The 14,772-nt window shown below is 37.8% G+C and overlaps 2 protein-coding genes across 2 annotated transcripts in view; one reads left to right on the top strand and one right to left on the bottom strand.

Moving 5' to 3' along the window:
• Positions 1-459: 459 nt before the first annotated feature.
• On the bottom strand, positions 460-4,539 carry LOC124630279 (ran-binding protein 3). Its single transcript, XM_047164093.1, has 6 exons — positions 4,384-4,539; positions 3,634-3,762; positions 3,057-3,451; positions 2,277-2,420; positions 1,694-1,942; positions 460-1,292 (listed from the first exon to the last, which is right to left on the bottom strand). Exons 1-6 carry the CDS (start codon positions 4,400-4,402, stop codon positions 894-896), a joined length of 1,335 nt encoding a protein of 444 aa, XP_047020049.1. The 5' UTR covers positions 4,403-4,539; the 3' UTR covers positions 460-893.
• Positions 4,540-5,042: 503 nt separating this feature from the next.
• The window catches only part of LOC124630278 (kelch-like ECH-associated protein 1B), a 43,732-nt gene continuing 34,002 nt past the window's right edge, over positions 5,043-14,772 (top strand). The window contains exon 1 of the mRNA XM_047164092.1: positions 5,043-5,377. The gene's annotated coding sequence lies outside the window, so the exon portion shown is untranslated. The remainder of the gene's footprint in view (positions 5,378-14,772) is intronic.

Genomic DNA, 14,772 nt, shown 5'->3' with positions numbered 1-14,772 from the left:
GCGACACTTCAATTAAGTTAATGATGTAGAAAATACCCATCAAACAATTAAGTTGTTTGGATAATAAGCACTGTACACAAACTGATTTGACTAAAATGAAAACTTCATGAAATATTTATAAGATAATTTATGTAAATGACGCTTATTCACACCTCTCGTTTAGTAGAACTAATTATGTTAGATATTTTGTATAAATTAAATGTAAGGGGATGTATGTTTCGAGTCAGAAGTTCTTATTTTATACTGCTTTTCTTTATTTACATACATATATTTTTACAAAAATAACAATATTTACATCACTTTTTATTGCAGCACTTCTGAGGCGATCTCTCGGCTGTTATAAAATATTCAGCGAGTAATGTAGGTTAGTGGTATTTGAGTCGATATTGACAATGTGATATTTTTGGAAGAACATGAAGGACCCAGGATCAGGACACAGGTGTTTAATAACAATGTGTATTCTATTGTGAAATAGTTTATTTAAAATACTATCCGAAAATAAACCACATCAGTATTGTATTTGGTATTCAGCTCTGGCCGAACATGCTTTACCATTTGTGTTCGCATGCAGCGATTGGAATGTGAGAACAGAAATTTTGAGCCGTTACATAGCACATAATACTGCGGCCACTTTACTTTGTACTCAAATTATTACTCAAATGCGTGTGTCGCGATAATTATTAGAAATGGAACCTCCATTAGTAATAATCAACAATGTTGTAAAATGCTATATTAATTTAATCATAAATATTTCTACACATTATCTATTAGTTACATTTACATAAAGATTTCTATTTGAACCCAGAGCTTTTAGCAGATGTCGAACAAATGAACCATGTCCACATTTACATCACAAAGTTTATACATCATTATGAACTTAATTTGAAAAGTTATCACTCTATTAATATTTCGGGGCACTGTCTCTTAGGAGACGTCTCGTCGTCCGCCGGTTCTTTCCGCTTGAGTGACTTGCTATCCTTGTCCTGTGTCATGCCGTCTACGTTGGACTCGTGTTCTTCAGTCTTGTGATCAAGGTCAGCTTCTAGCCTTTCGTTTTTAGGCGATTCACTATCTGGAACATCGTCATCAAGTGCGATTTCATCGGCGCCGTCATCTTGTTCATCCTCAGGTTTCTCAAGATAATCATCTTCGTCGGCAGCTGCCTCCAACCGTTCAGCCGCTTTTTGAGAAGTGGCATTCTGTGTGCCTGTGTTTGATGAAGCTGATCTTTTGCTCACGGAAATTCTAGCCGTGAGGGCTCTGTGTAGCTGTATGATATCACCTGGCGCTCCCTGTTAATTCAAAGACAGCATGTTAAAGCAATATTTTATTTCTATGGTAAAATACACAACTTACCTTTTTAGTCCATTATGCAGCAAGTATTCAAAAGAAATTGTTTCTGTTTGTGCAAAGGAAATACAACCTTGAATATAGACTTTTATGGCTGGCAATATAATAAGATGAAGTTAAACAGCTCTGTGATTGACTAGAAACCAGAGTCACTTGTTAGCATTCAGTACAACTGTGCAATAAATTCACAAACATGATTTGTCAGCAGCACCATCAAGTCAGAGTTAAACTCAATCAATTGGCGATTCTAGACATTTTTGTCCAGTTCTGTTCAACAATGCAATCCTTAAGTTAGTCATTGACATCCATGGTCAACGTAGAAAATCCAAACTTCCCAACTCACCATAATAAGGAACAATTTGATCTGCTGCTGGGAATCAACGGCGGTGATCCTGAGCGACTTGGTGCCGGCTCGCTCCACCACCATGTCGGGCCACAGCTTGGTGTTGAGCACGACGCGCAGACTGCCCGACACTCGCGCCACCAGTCGCGCGGCTCCGCCACTGTTGGCGGGAGCGTCGTTCAGCCGGAGGACGCCGCGACCGCGCTCGCGCCAACTGCCTGCCTCCCAGGCGAATAAGCGACATGATATCTGTGGAGAACATAAAAATATGTTAAGTATTAAGAGAAAGTTAGTGTTTTGTTTAGGTTTCATGATGAAGTTGTTCCTTAGAGAGAGTTAGCACTGGGTTTGGGACATATGTATACCACTCAGAATATAGATAACGAAGTACATAAAATGAAGGGCTAAGAAGCTGAAGTGACCTTGATCACAATAGCCTACATTAAATACACTTCTTTTGCAGTAGAAAAACACCTGCATCCCCAGAATCAATTCAAATCTTCCAAAATACTAAACTACTAAACAACACTTACAACCAACTTCAAAAAGTATGTTTTTCATAATTTATACATGTTACATGTACCTGCAAAACATTAATCTCGCCCTCCTCGCCGGTGATAGTGTAGTGTGCGGTGGGCGGAGGCGGTCGAGCATGCGATCGCTCGTACTCCGCCGCCGCGGCCGCAAGACCTTCGCCACTCGACGCCTCGCCTTGATTGCTGTCCTCCTGACAAACAGTAATACAAACACATATTGAGCAAGTGTGGCGATTAACACTCTGTGAAAGGAGGCCTATGCCCAGCAGTGGGATGTTAAAAGGGTTGATGATGATAAACAATACCAAACCAACTAACTCAGGCTTTGTAATAAGGCTAAGGATAATATGATACATTCGCTTGAGACAAGTTAGTGTGTATTTCATTTGCTTTGACTACCTTTGTACTGTAAGTGTGTAGAAGAGTTTTCATGAAAAACATTTTGTTGTTAAGCAGGAAAATACAAAGATATGTTAATGAATTGCATACTTTGCACAGTCTGATACGAGTAATACAAGTTACTGTCACTGGAGAATTTCCATAACAGCATAACAATGATAATTGTGCGCATAAAACTCAAGTTATCTTCGTGAATCCCACTATTGAACAAATGTTATCAGGCTCTAACTTTTAAACAACATCAGAGGTCAGTTCTGCATTGTTTACATTAGATACACAAACAAACTAAATGTACAAAGGACAAAATACCTATGTTATGACCATATTTAAGTGTTAGGAAGAGGAATACAAATGCTTTGCCCATTAATCTGCATTATTGGCCAGACTAATTAGTTAACATTTTAAATGACTTGATAAGTGTAACTGACCTGATTTTCCTTGACAGAGGCAGCAGCGCTAGTGAATAGTAACTCTGTAGTTCCATTGGACGAGCTGTGCTCCGTAGATGATGCTTCTCCATTGTTAACGCTCTCCTTTATTACAACTCTCTCACTTAAATTTTGACCAAACACAAATCCTGATGAGCTCGGAGCAGGTTGTGCCGCTGGAGGTACTGTGTTATTGGTCCGTGGAGTAACATTTGCAGATCCTAACGGTACAAACTTAGGTACTTCCGTTTCAGGTTTGGTTTCCTTGAGTCTGTCCTCGTTTTGAGTTTCTTCTTTTTCTTTTTCTTTTCCTGCTTCCGAATCTTCAGTTGGCTCAGAAACTTTTAAAAATGGATTATTACCAGGTTTGAGCTGAGAGGGACGCAGAATCGAACCTGAATAAAAAATGTGTTATTAGTAGAATACTTGACTTATAATTGGTTATCTCATCTAATTAAAATAAGAAACTAGAAAAACTTTTGTTGCTATTTCTTATCTTAATTCTAAAATCATTAACGAAACATCATGATGACTCTATGTCAATCAAAATTTCATGGAATTATGGTAAGGCACCTACCAAATGGATTACATCCTTTATTGGAGCTTGATGCAAAACTGGAGGAACCAAAGCCACCGAGTCGAGGCTTCGCTAGAACCACTCTTGATTGGGAGGACCCATTATAAAAATCTTCAATCGGAGATTTACCTATGAGAAAACAAAGTTACACTTTTATCGTTTCTGCAATAGAACAGAATTGACTAAATATCTAATGGATAAACGTTGAGATAGAATTTAAAATCATAATATACCACATAAGCCTTAAAACAAAAAATCTATTATCCATATTGCCTTTTGTGACACAATTTGCACGAACAAGAATGACCCACTGACCAAATATAAAGCTAAACCTCAAATCTAGGTGTAAAATTACAATTTTCAGTCGAGTGTTGTATAAAAAGTCATAAGTCCAGTTGCATGTTTGCAAAAAAAGTAACGAGTACTGCATACAAAAGGATCGTCTGGTGAATGGAACAAAAATCATTATAATTACCAGTTAACGCAAGCTTAAACTGTAGATTTTTTGCAAAAATACGTAACTATTAACGGATATTAACAATATTTATCCCTACGTACTAGATAAATAAGTGTAAGATACTAAAAAGAATGTCGTTGATGATGCAGCATGGACACAGTAAAACGCACCCATTTAACAGTGTAAAACACTTGGACATGTAAGCATACTGAAGAATTCACATAGAATTTCTATTTAACATTTGAATTAAATGTTACGAAGCATCGAAAATTATGAAAAATGCAAAATCTTACCTTGCTTTGCGTCTGCCATTGTCGATTTTGTAGGTGTTTTTTTTTTAACTGGACAGAAGAAAGAGAGGCATGGACATGTTATTGATATTGTCTTTTATTGCACTTTATAATTTCAGGTAATATAAAAACTTTATTAAATTCATTGAAAAACAAATATAACGCGTTTTATTTTGTGATTACGTTAAAAAAAGTTTATTTTTGTGTTTAATATTTACTTAGTTTATTATCGATAATTCTAGGAACAACTCTACGATTTTTTGTGTATTGCCAGTCACTATATTTTTATTTATTTCATGGGTAATGAATTAAAGTTTAGTCTACGAAATAAAATAAATATATTATGGAGCACTTCAGATATCACCCTGCATTTTTTGTGTTGTTTTTAATCTATACTAAAACTAAGTTTTAAAGAATGTAGACAATATAGTTCTACGCGAGATTTTCTTGATTGTAGTTTTCTTCCTAATCATTAATTTAATTTTAATTCACTGACTTCAACCATTACAGGATGTTATCATTGTGAACCTCTTGAGACATTGTGCACTATTGTGCCATCAATGCTTTAGCCCGAAGTTATCGAGATAGCTATCTCAATGATAACTTCCCCCAGATGGTAATTTAATGCTGGCACATGGTAACCCTTTTAGAGGTCTGTCATTAATGTCATTTTAAATGTCAATCAAGAAGCAAAGTATATTGCAAAATTAAAATTGTAATTTTTATTATACGAAAATTGTATAATATTTTTTTAAATCTTAAGATATTAAATATAAACAGTCACAACATTCCAAATACAGGATATATCGTGCAGTGAAATTGTGAAGTCGGATATACAAGAACTGTGTCATAACAAATTAGTGTGGAATTACGATTAATATTATGAATTGGATTACTTGGAGTATATTTTTATAAACTACACATTTGCATTGTCCGGCAAGAATATTTAAAGTGCATTAACCACCGAAGTTCCGTTACTTAACCAAAATTAACTCAGGTAAGCAAAGTATTAAAATATTTATGTTAAAACCAGTTTTTTTTTAAAGTTGTTCAAATATAATTATTGTAAAATTATCTATTGGGATCGCATGAAATTGATGTGGTTGGTTTTTCCTTGTACTTAACTTTGAATTTAGCCTTATCTTGTTGCTGAGTTCAATCTTATCATGGTAGCAGATTTTTTGCATATTTCTTGAACCGAAGCTGACAGTATTGCATTATTCAACTGTCCATTAAAGTGATAATTACTTTTGAATAACTTTATTCCATTGTGTATGAAAAACTATAACTTATAATAGTTACAGCAACTAGATAAATGTTTGTTGAGGTTGCATTAAGCATTACTTGGTTCAAGAGATTAATGTTATAAATAATTAGCAATAAAATACTGCTGTATATTGAGTCTATGATAAAATGCAAGTCATTTGATGGTAAATAAATGTATTCAATCATGTGCCTGTTGCACTCTACCTACAATAAACTGGTATAACTGTATTTGAAATGAGCGTTATTATGTTTATCTAAAGTAAAAGATTAAGACACATAACTTTTAATATATGGTGTGTTATATTGAGTATGGTAAACTTGTTATAAAAGTGATCATTATACTATCATTAAAATCTAGTTATGACTGTACTGGGAACACAAATGTACTGCTAAGATACTTTACTTGTATTATCACAATGAGATGACTCATATTAATTCTGGGAATTCAGTTCTCAATCAATTTTAATGATACATTTATTGAGATAAGATACATTATGAAAAATGTCCTCTATGGAATGAAAAAATTCAACTTATTGTTTAACAAATTTATTTGATTATTGCTATTCAGTGTAAAAAATACTAATAATGAGATTACCGGTTTTTGCAAACTAACAAAATAAAAATGATTCCAAAAAAACATGACTTAAAAAACACACCTACATTGCATAATAATTTATTTGTCAATCTCATAGATTATATTATTTGCTTATTTAGATATGAATATTGTGTAACAGCGCATTGTACAAAAAAAATACAAGTTGTATAGAGAAATTTCTTCCCAGTACTTCTACATAGGAGTTGTATATAGGTAAAATTATAGAACTTGGCTATATCATAAAGTGATTTGAAGTTAATGTTCCACAATGTAATGAGAACAATAATACTTCATAATCTATACTCATACCTCTATATCCATCTATACTAATAAAATATAAAAAGGAAACCTTTGTTTGTTTGTTTGTAATGGATGAACTCAAAAACTACTGGACCGATTTTAAATATTCTTTCACCATTAGAAAGCTATATTATCTGCGAGTAACATAGGCTATATTTTATCCCCGTGCAGGCAGTAGTTCCCACGTGACGCGGGTAAAACCGCGGGAAAACGGCTAGTCCTACTTATATTATAAATGTGAAAATTTGTGAGAATGTATGGATGTATGTTTGTTATTCAATCACGCAAAAACGGTTGGACCGATTTGGTTGAAATTTGGTATGTAGACAGGTGATACCCTGGATTAACACATAGGCTACTTTTTTTCAACACACCACGCGGGCGAAGCCGCTGGCGGAAGCTAGTAACTAATATAATAAAGAAGAAACATTTTTTGTTTGGAAAATTCTTTCTGTATTATCCCCAAAGAACATAGCCCATATTTTGCCATAGGCTGGGGAAAATACACACAAGTACTTCATATTTTTTAAAAATACTCTACGCTTTCAATAGTAGATATGTATTGACTAGACCAGTTTACTAAGTTTCAATTTGAAACTACATTGTCATTTTAATTGTTCATAAAAAATCTGCTCTGTCATTGTAGAATAATAAACTGCCAATATATATTTTATAAAATCGTTCTTAATGTTTTTACGTTTGTGTTATATAACTTATCATAGGTGTACGCTAATCACGATTTTTTGCTATGTTTCTGTCTAAGGATCACGATTTTCGTGTTAATCCTGTCTATCAGCTTACCACTTTGAATAAAAATAGAACCCACTATGTCCAGTCTTCTAAACTATTTATAATAAAGAGGAAACATGTTCATTAAGGGCCCCGAAGCTACTATCCTGAGTGTCGTACGTACGTAGGCTTTATTTTAACTGAATACACGAAGTAGTTCCTACGGGACGCGGGTGAGATCGGAAGTTAGTATAGAAAAAAAAATATAGGTATAAAATCAGTTCCCAGAGTAGTTGAAGCATCCCACGGTTCGAGTTTCTCAACTCCTTAAAGACAAAATGAACTGTGATATTGCAACACATTCAAGCGAGTCCTATGCAAGATAATCATTACGATGCAAATAGGTGCTACCCGATTTCCTTTTATTTTCAACGTTATGTTAATCGGAATATTTTCCTTTCCTTTCACGTTATTTTTCCTCTACGTAACTGACCTACACAAAAAATAGTAGATACTTATTATAAAAGGTACATTTACGTACCAGACTATATCCTACTTAGTACGGCATAACGGTAAGCGGGTATTTCCCATCACCGAGAAGTTTAAAAATTCTTCATCTACCTACCTAATTGCGGTCAATTTGAGCCAAGTTGCAGAGTCATGCCAAATGCAATCTTTCGCTTTTTTAGAAATAGAAAAAACAACTTTCTTGCTAGAGATGAACCATAAATCTTGGTGAACTAGCAATTATAACGAGTTATGGGACTTCACAACCGTCGGTAAATTTTTATTACATCTATCGGAGTTTGGAAGTTAAGGAGTTTCACTTAACTCTCAGGTCTACTTATGTATAAAACAAGCCTTCTTTTTTTTTTTAACGACGTCAAAAATCATCAAATGACCCCTCCCTCTGTGGGTTAGCAGCGGTGAGGGAGTGTCAGACTCTTACTGACTAAAAAACGTCGTGTTCCGTCGTAGGCCTTTTTATGTGCTAGGGCCGCGGTATCGCTTTCGAACAACCCGCTGCATGTATAAAGCAAGTCTAAGACAGCAAAATTGGTTAAAAACACATTATGTACAGTACCTATGTACAGGCGACATTATATCAACCTACCTCAATCTGTCCTTCAATAGATTTTTAACCCCCGACGCAAAAACGACGGGGTGTTATAAGTTTGACGTGTCTGTGTGTGTGTGTGTATGTATGTGTGTGTGTGTATGTGGCATCGTAGCTCCCAAACGGATGATCCGATTGTAATGCGGTTTTTTTTTGTTTGAAAGGAATGTCATTCGGGAGTGTTCTTAGCCATGTTTGGTGGAAATCGGTTCAGGTCTTCAAGGTCATCAGCTCGTTTGTTAGGTGTGATAGGAATGTTACACGTTCAGTTTACTTGCTAGCATATGTAGGATCTGAAATTTGAAACACTAATGTTTTCTGGAACCACTGAGCTGGTCTGCTGTTAGGGCACGAAGATAGGAGACGTAACCCTGAACTGCCTTTTAGTAAACCCATCGAGTTTGGGCTCGTTGAATTTGTCTTGACTAGTTCTCTTCATGTTTCTAATTGACGAGAATCTGATGCTGGAAATGGGATGTGGCGGATGAAACCCTGGAATGCCGGAATGAAACGAATAAACCGATTTATATTATAAGACTACCTCAGAAGTAAGGGCACGAACAGGAAACAAAGATTCTTCGTTTAAACTTGAATATATTTAGTAACCAAAACAAATAACAATCCAGCCTTGAAAATTATCCAGCCAACCAATTTACGTCTTACACTTGAACAACTTGACGCAACCGCACAATTCAACGGTCCGAGCCAGAATGCCCCCACCTGATCTTATTCCGTTCAAATCAATTTCCGGTGTTGCCAGATGGCGAAAAGTAAAATCTCCTCAAATTGAAATGTTGCCATAATAAAAATTCTAAAGCATCAGAAATCGTAATTAAAAAGATAAAATAAACGTGAAAAACATTTCGAACCTTACACTCGTCCATCCTGACATTGTGTATGCCCTCATACACAACCCAGGTGGAACCTTACACTCGGCAAGTGGGTGGGAACATTTTGCTTACACAATAATCATTTCAATTGCATAATATTTTGTTATTTTTAGAAACATCTATGTATAGTATTTTACAGTGCATGCATGTTTGTTTTACAAGAATCGCATATTTTACAGGCTTCGTGTTTTGATTGTCGTATATAGTTTGTTGATTGCTATTATATTAGACTACCGTATTTCTAAACCTACAGTTAACATTAGTTATTTTTATACTTAATACAATTGACTATTTTGGCTATCCAGTTGTAAGTTTTGTACTAGGTAATTAGTGTAAGTATGATTTGGTGTTAACTAGATACAATTTGTCTAAAACCAAAACTATACATTTTAAATTTGAACATAAAAATATCTAAGAAAATTAGCCATGCAAAATCCAGACACGCGGTAACGCTGCGAGCCTGAATTTCCGAGAACAAGACTGGTAACCATCCTTCAATTATTATCAATCGAACCATGAGTATTTGTATTACCCGTCCATCCAATAACAATCCAAATCTATCAACTAACTAACCACCTTCCATTTGATTAAGTCAGTTGTAGATTAACCAATAACCATCCATGTAACAGGTCAAGTCACGACGTATCCGTTTGATGCCTCATGCTTGACCTGAAACAGAAAAATAAAACATATATGTAGGTATGTAGCCATCTCTCGAATAATTTACAACATAATTAAATAAAACATTAATAAATATCTTTTGAAACTTAGGTAATTGTTTATCAACTAGTCAATCAGAAGACATTGCATCATCGCCATCATCAGGCGCGTCATCCTCATCTACGTCTTCTATTTCCAATGACGCTACGTGAATCCACGGCTTCATCCTGTCTGAAGCAACAGTGGTCTTTTTCTTATTCCTCATTCCCTCAAAACCGGCAATAGGGGCTACCTTGTATCTATCGTTGCCCAGAATTTTAATAACTTTATACGGTCCCTCATAATTAGGCATGAGTTTTGTACTTTTACCGTTGTTGTGAAAAGCGACTTTAGTTATTTTAACCAGTTCCCCGTTTTTATATACACGTGCTGGTCGGCGTCCTTTATCGTAATATAGTTTCTGAGCTACTTGGCATTTATCTATCCTATCCTTGACTTCTACACGAATTGAATCTACATCCTCGTCTTCACGAGTATTAATTACTATTTCATTCATTGCCGAATTCTTTTCGCTATTCATTTTAGATCCGAACATAACCTCTGCAGGTGACCTACCAATTGTTTTTTGCATAGTATTGTTTAAGCCCCATTGTATTTTTCCTAATTTGTCATCCCAGTTTCTTTCATCATCTCTTAGGTTCTCTGCTGTCAAGGAATCGAGGATAGTTCTGTTATACCTCTCGACTTGTCCGTTTGACCTGGGGCTCGCAACTGCATTAAGAACATGCCTTATCCCCTGGTCTAGACAAAACCTCCTGAACGAATGAGAGGTAAAACAGGACCCTCGATCGCTGATAACACGGTCAGGGACTCTAAACGTATCAAAGATGTCTCTTAAAGCCTTAATAAGATTCTGGGTATTTGTGTTCCTCACTGGTTTAATAAATACAAACTTTGTAAAAGAGTCAACCACCGTCAGTATGTGTGTGTTGCCTCGTTTTGATTTGACAAAGGGTCCAAGATGGTCGACGTGTAGCGTATGAAAAGGAATCGCAACCTTTTCGATGGGATGTAATAATCCTTCTCGAGAGGTTTCATTTTTCTTTGCGAAAGCACAATCGATACACGCCGATACGTACTTTCTGATGAACCGTTTCATTTTGGCAAACCAATAGTTTCTTTTGATACGTTCGTAAGTTTTCTCAAAACCAACATGCCCTAGGTCGTCATGGTTCATCTTGCAAACTTGCCATCTTGCACCCTTCGGCACCACAAATCTAACAGAGTCCTTATTTCTATCCACGTATCGGTATAGCTTATTGTCCCGTATAACATAGTTTTCCTTAATATACTCTATCCCTTTAGGATCTAAGTCGCTTCCAACAATATCGCGAATTCGACAAAGCTCCGAGTCTCCTAGCTGCAGAGTAAGTAGCCAGTCGCCCTCACTTATGGCCATGACTGTGGGATACTGCTGACAATTTTGCGTGTCTATATCTCGTATAGGATTTCTCGATAATGCGTCAACGTGGTTCATCCTTGTACCTGCCCTGTATTCCACGACGCAATCATATTCCTGCATAGCGAGCCACCATCGGGCAATCCTAGGTATTAGGTCGCGTTTTCCAAACGTGGAACGTAAGGCGCTGCAGTCTGTAACGACCTTAAAGGTTTTGCCTAACAGGTATACTCTAAACTTTTTAAGGGAGCATATAACAGCTAGAGTTTCCAGTTCGTATGAGTGAAAGTTCTTTTCCTCAGGGGTCGTCTGTCGGCTATAATAGGCCACAGGATGAAAAGAACCTTCACTCCCTTTTGGGCGCTGTAAAAGGATCCCTCCTACACCCAGTTTACTCGCATCAGTATGCAGTTCAAACTCTGCAGAGGGGTCATATATTGTCAGCACGGGTCTACTGATTAGTTTTCGTTTTAAAACACTAAATGCTTCTTCTTGATCGGTGGACCAGTTCCACACAGTATCCCTTTTAAGCAGTTTAGTGAGAGGGTGTGCTAATTGTGCAAAGCCTTGGATGAACCTCCTAAAATAGCTCACCAGACCTAAGAATTGCCGCACACCGTGTATATTTTCCGGACGGGGAAAATCTGCAACACTTTGAATTTTTGACATCCCCGGCCGCATACCCTCAGCGCTAATTTCGTAGCCCAGATAGTTTATCCTGTTTTGAAGAAAACTGCATTTAGACAGATTCAATTTTAGATTAGCTTCCCGTAACAACTGTAATATATCTTCTAACCGTTTCATGCATTCCGACGGATCCTTTCCGTATATTAGCAAGTCATCTATATACACAGTAGCCTTCTCAAACCTAGCTGAACCTAGAACGTTATTCATCATTCGCTGGAATACTGCTGGCGCGTTTGCCAAGCCGAACGGCATACGATTGTACTCGTATTGTCCGTCCGGCGTGACAAACGCCGTCAGGTGTTTACTTTCTTCCGCGATGGGGACTTGATAATACCCAGACATAAGATCTAACGTAATGAACCACGCTTGTCCAGAAAGTCTGGCAATCTCATCATCGATGACAGGTATGGGGTATCTCTCCTTCACCGTGACCGAATTTAGTAATCGGTAATCGATGCATAGTCGAATATTGCCATCTTTCTTGCGGACAAGAATTATGGGACTCGCGTAATTGGAAGCAGATTCCCTAATGATTCCCGCCTGCAACATCTCATCTATCATGGCGCGTACCTTTTCACGTTCGAAGTGCGAAAGTCGATACGGTCTATAGACGACTGGACGTTGGCTGTTCAGTTCTATTTTCATTTCGGTGGTTGTTGTGCACCCCAGATCACCCAAAGTGGATGCAAAACATTCTTTGTGGCGACGTAACAATTCAAGCAGTTTTTCCTTGTCGCTTTCAGATATAGAATCGCCTATGTGAACGTCTTTCTCGTCGAAACCCTCGCCCACATTATTCTCAAAGAATTGACCTTCGATGGACTTTGCTACCTCCGTGAGCCTATAAACTGCCTCCACTCTTTCGGCTCGCGAAAAGACGAAATTTTCTAGCACCCGGCATGGTGTCGAACACGGCGTTAATGTGACAAAAAGGAGACTATCCTTGGCCTCGTAGACACCACCACATACCAAGTATTGATCATTTGGCTTACCTACTATCTTAGAGTCTAGTATTAAATTTCCTGTGAATTCCTTGTGCGTTAAAGCTCTAATACTGGCTGGACCGAATAGTACATTATGAGCCGCGGATCTGATTCTTATCTTGTCACCGTCTTCTATGACATCAAAAGTTGAAGTGTCATTACTATTACATAAGAAATTCAGCTTATGCGCATCTTTATACAACGCAATATGTGGTTGCTCTGAATAAGTTTGCCCAACAAGTATTGGTTTTTCTAAAAACACGTCGTCTACTACTCTAAATACGACATCGGCCTCAATATCGTCAACACTTATCTTAAACTTAGCAGAACCCAAGGAATATATCAATTTATTACCAAAACCAGTCAGTGGGATTGGAATATTATCATGTTGTAGCCCAAGCTTTGAAAATGTAGTTTTCCGTATTAAACTAGCCTCGCTACCTAGATCAACGAAGGCTTCAACGATATCATCCCCAATTTTAACTGATTTTATGAATTTATTGTTCGGATTTGAGTTCTTTATACGCATTGTCTTTGTTATAGTGTCAGACTTACTATTCCCCATTTCAGATTTAGAGCGACATGTTTCAGCCTTGTGTCCAATTCTGTTACACGTTGAGCATTTCACTAAAGGCTTCGTACATTTAGAGAAAGGGTGTCCTTTCTCCTTACAGTTGTAACAATACACATTTGGATTGCTCTTGCTATTGGGCCTGAAACTTTGTCGGTCATCAGAGGAGGCACCCACCTTATCCCTGTTAAAAAATGGATGTGTCGGGAGTTCTTTGTTGTTACTTAGTAGGAATTTTAATAATTGATCCGGCTCATCGCATCTCAACGCCAACGCGCTAGATCTCATAGTTTTATCACTTATGCCATGGATGATGCAGTCTACCGCGCGCCTACCCGTTATGTCACATTGATTAAGGAGGGCCAATTTCTCGTAATAATAATTCTCGACTAACTCATTGGGACGACTTTTGCGCTTCAACATATCCTCAAGGAGTTGTCCGTAATTTTGCTCACAGGGAAAAGCACTCATTAACTTTATCTGCCATTCCTTCCAGGTAAACAAAATCGAGTTAAGACTCTCGTACCATGTTTTTGCAAGTCCCGAGAGTTTCTGCATCGCAAAATGCACTGTAGTTCTTCCATCCCAGCCGTAAACCTCTGCACACTCGTTAACCTTTTTTAACCACGTGTCCATACGTTGGTTTTTCTGAGATGGATTAAATTCTGGAAGTATATTTTTATCGAAGCCTTTACTGATTGAGGGTAAGCATTGATTTGACGGCTGCGATGGAATGACATCTCTAATATTCTTAAATAATTTCACGACATCGTTAGTAGTAAAAGTGGGAGTACATGACCTTTTAGTGCGATGCTCGACGCTGGCTCGGCTGCGACTCCTTGACCTCATCTCATGCTCGCCACGGTCCACGCTGCGCCGCCGGTTGCGATGCTCGCTGCGGCGCTCCCTTCGATGCTCGCCTCGATGCTCGCTGCGGCGCTCGCTGCGGCGCTCGCTGCGGCGCTCGCTGTGGCGCTCGCTGCGGCGCTCGCTGTGGCGCTCGCTGCGGCGCTCGCTGTGGCGCTCGCTGCGGCGCTCGCTAAGATGCTCGCTGTGCTTCCTGCGCTGTTCGGCGTCTCGTTCTTGTTGCAAGGCCAACTCCAAGAGCCGAACCTTCTCCTGCTCCCGCCTGAGC

This window comes from Helicoverpa zea, chromosome 5 (assembly GCF_022581195.2).
Source record: "Helicoverpa zea isolate HzStark_Cry1AcR chromosome 5, ilHelZeax1.1, whole genome shotgun sequence".
In the NCBI taxonomy this organism is placed as follows: Eukaryota; Metazoa; Arthropoda; class Insecta; order Lepidoptera; family Noctuidae; genus Helicoverpa; species Helicoverpa zea.
This window is presented reverse-complemented; position numbering and strand designations above follow the sequence as displayed.

Excerpts from the sequence above, each read along its gene's own strand:
- LOC124630279 (XM_047164093.1), bottom strand. Across the intron at positions 1,943-2,276 it reads GCGAGATTAATGTTTTGCAG|ATATCATGTCGCTTATTCGC; the intron begins GTACATGTAACA and ends TGTTCTCCACAG. Across the intron at positions 1,293-1,693 it reads TCAAATTGTTCCTTATTATG|GGAGCGCCAGGTGATATCAT; the intron begins GTGAGTTGGGAA and ends TTGAATTAACAG.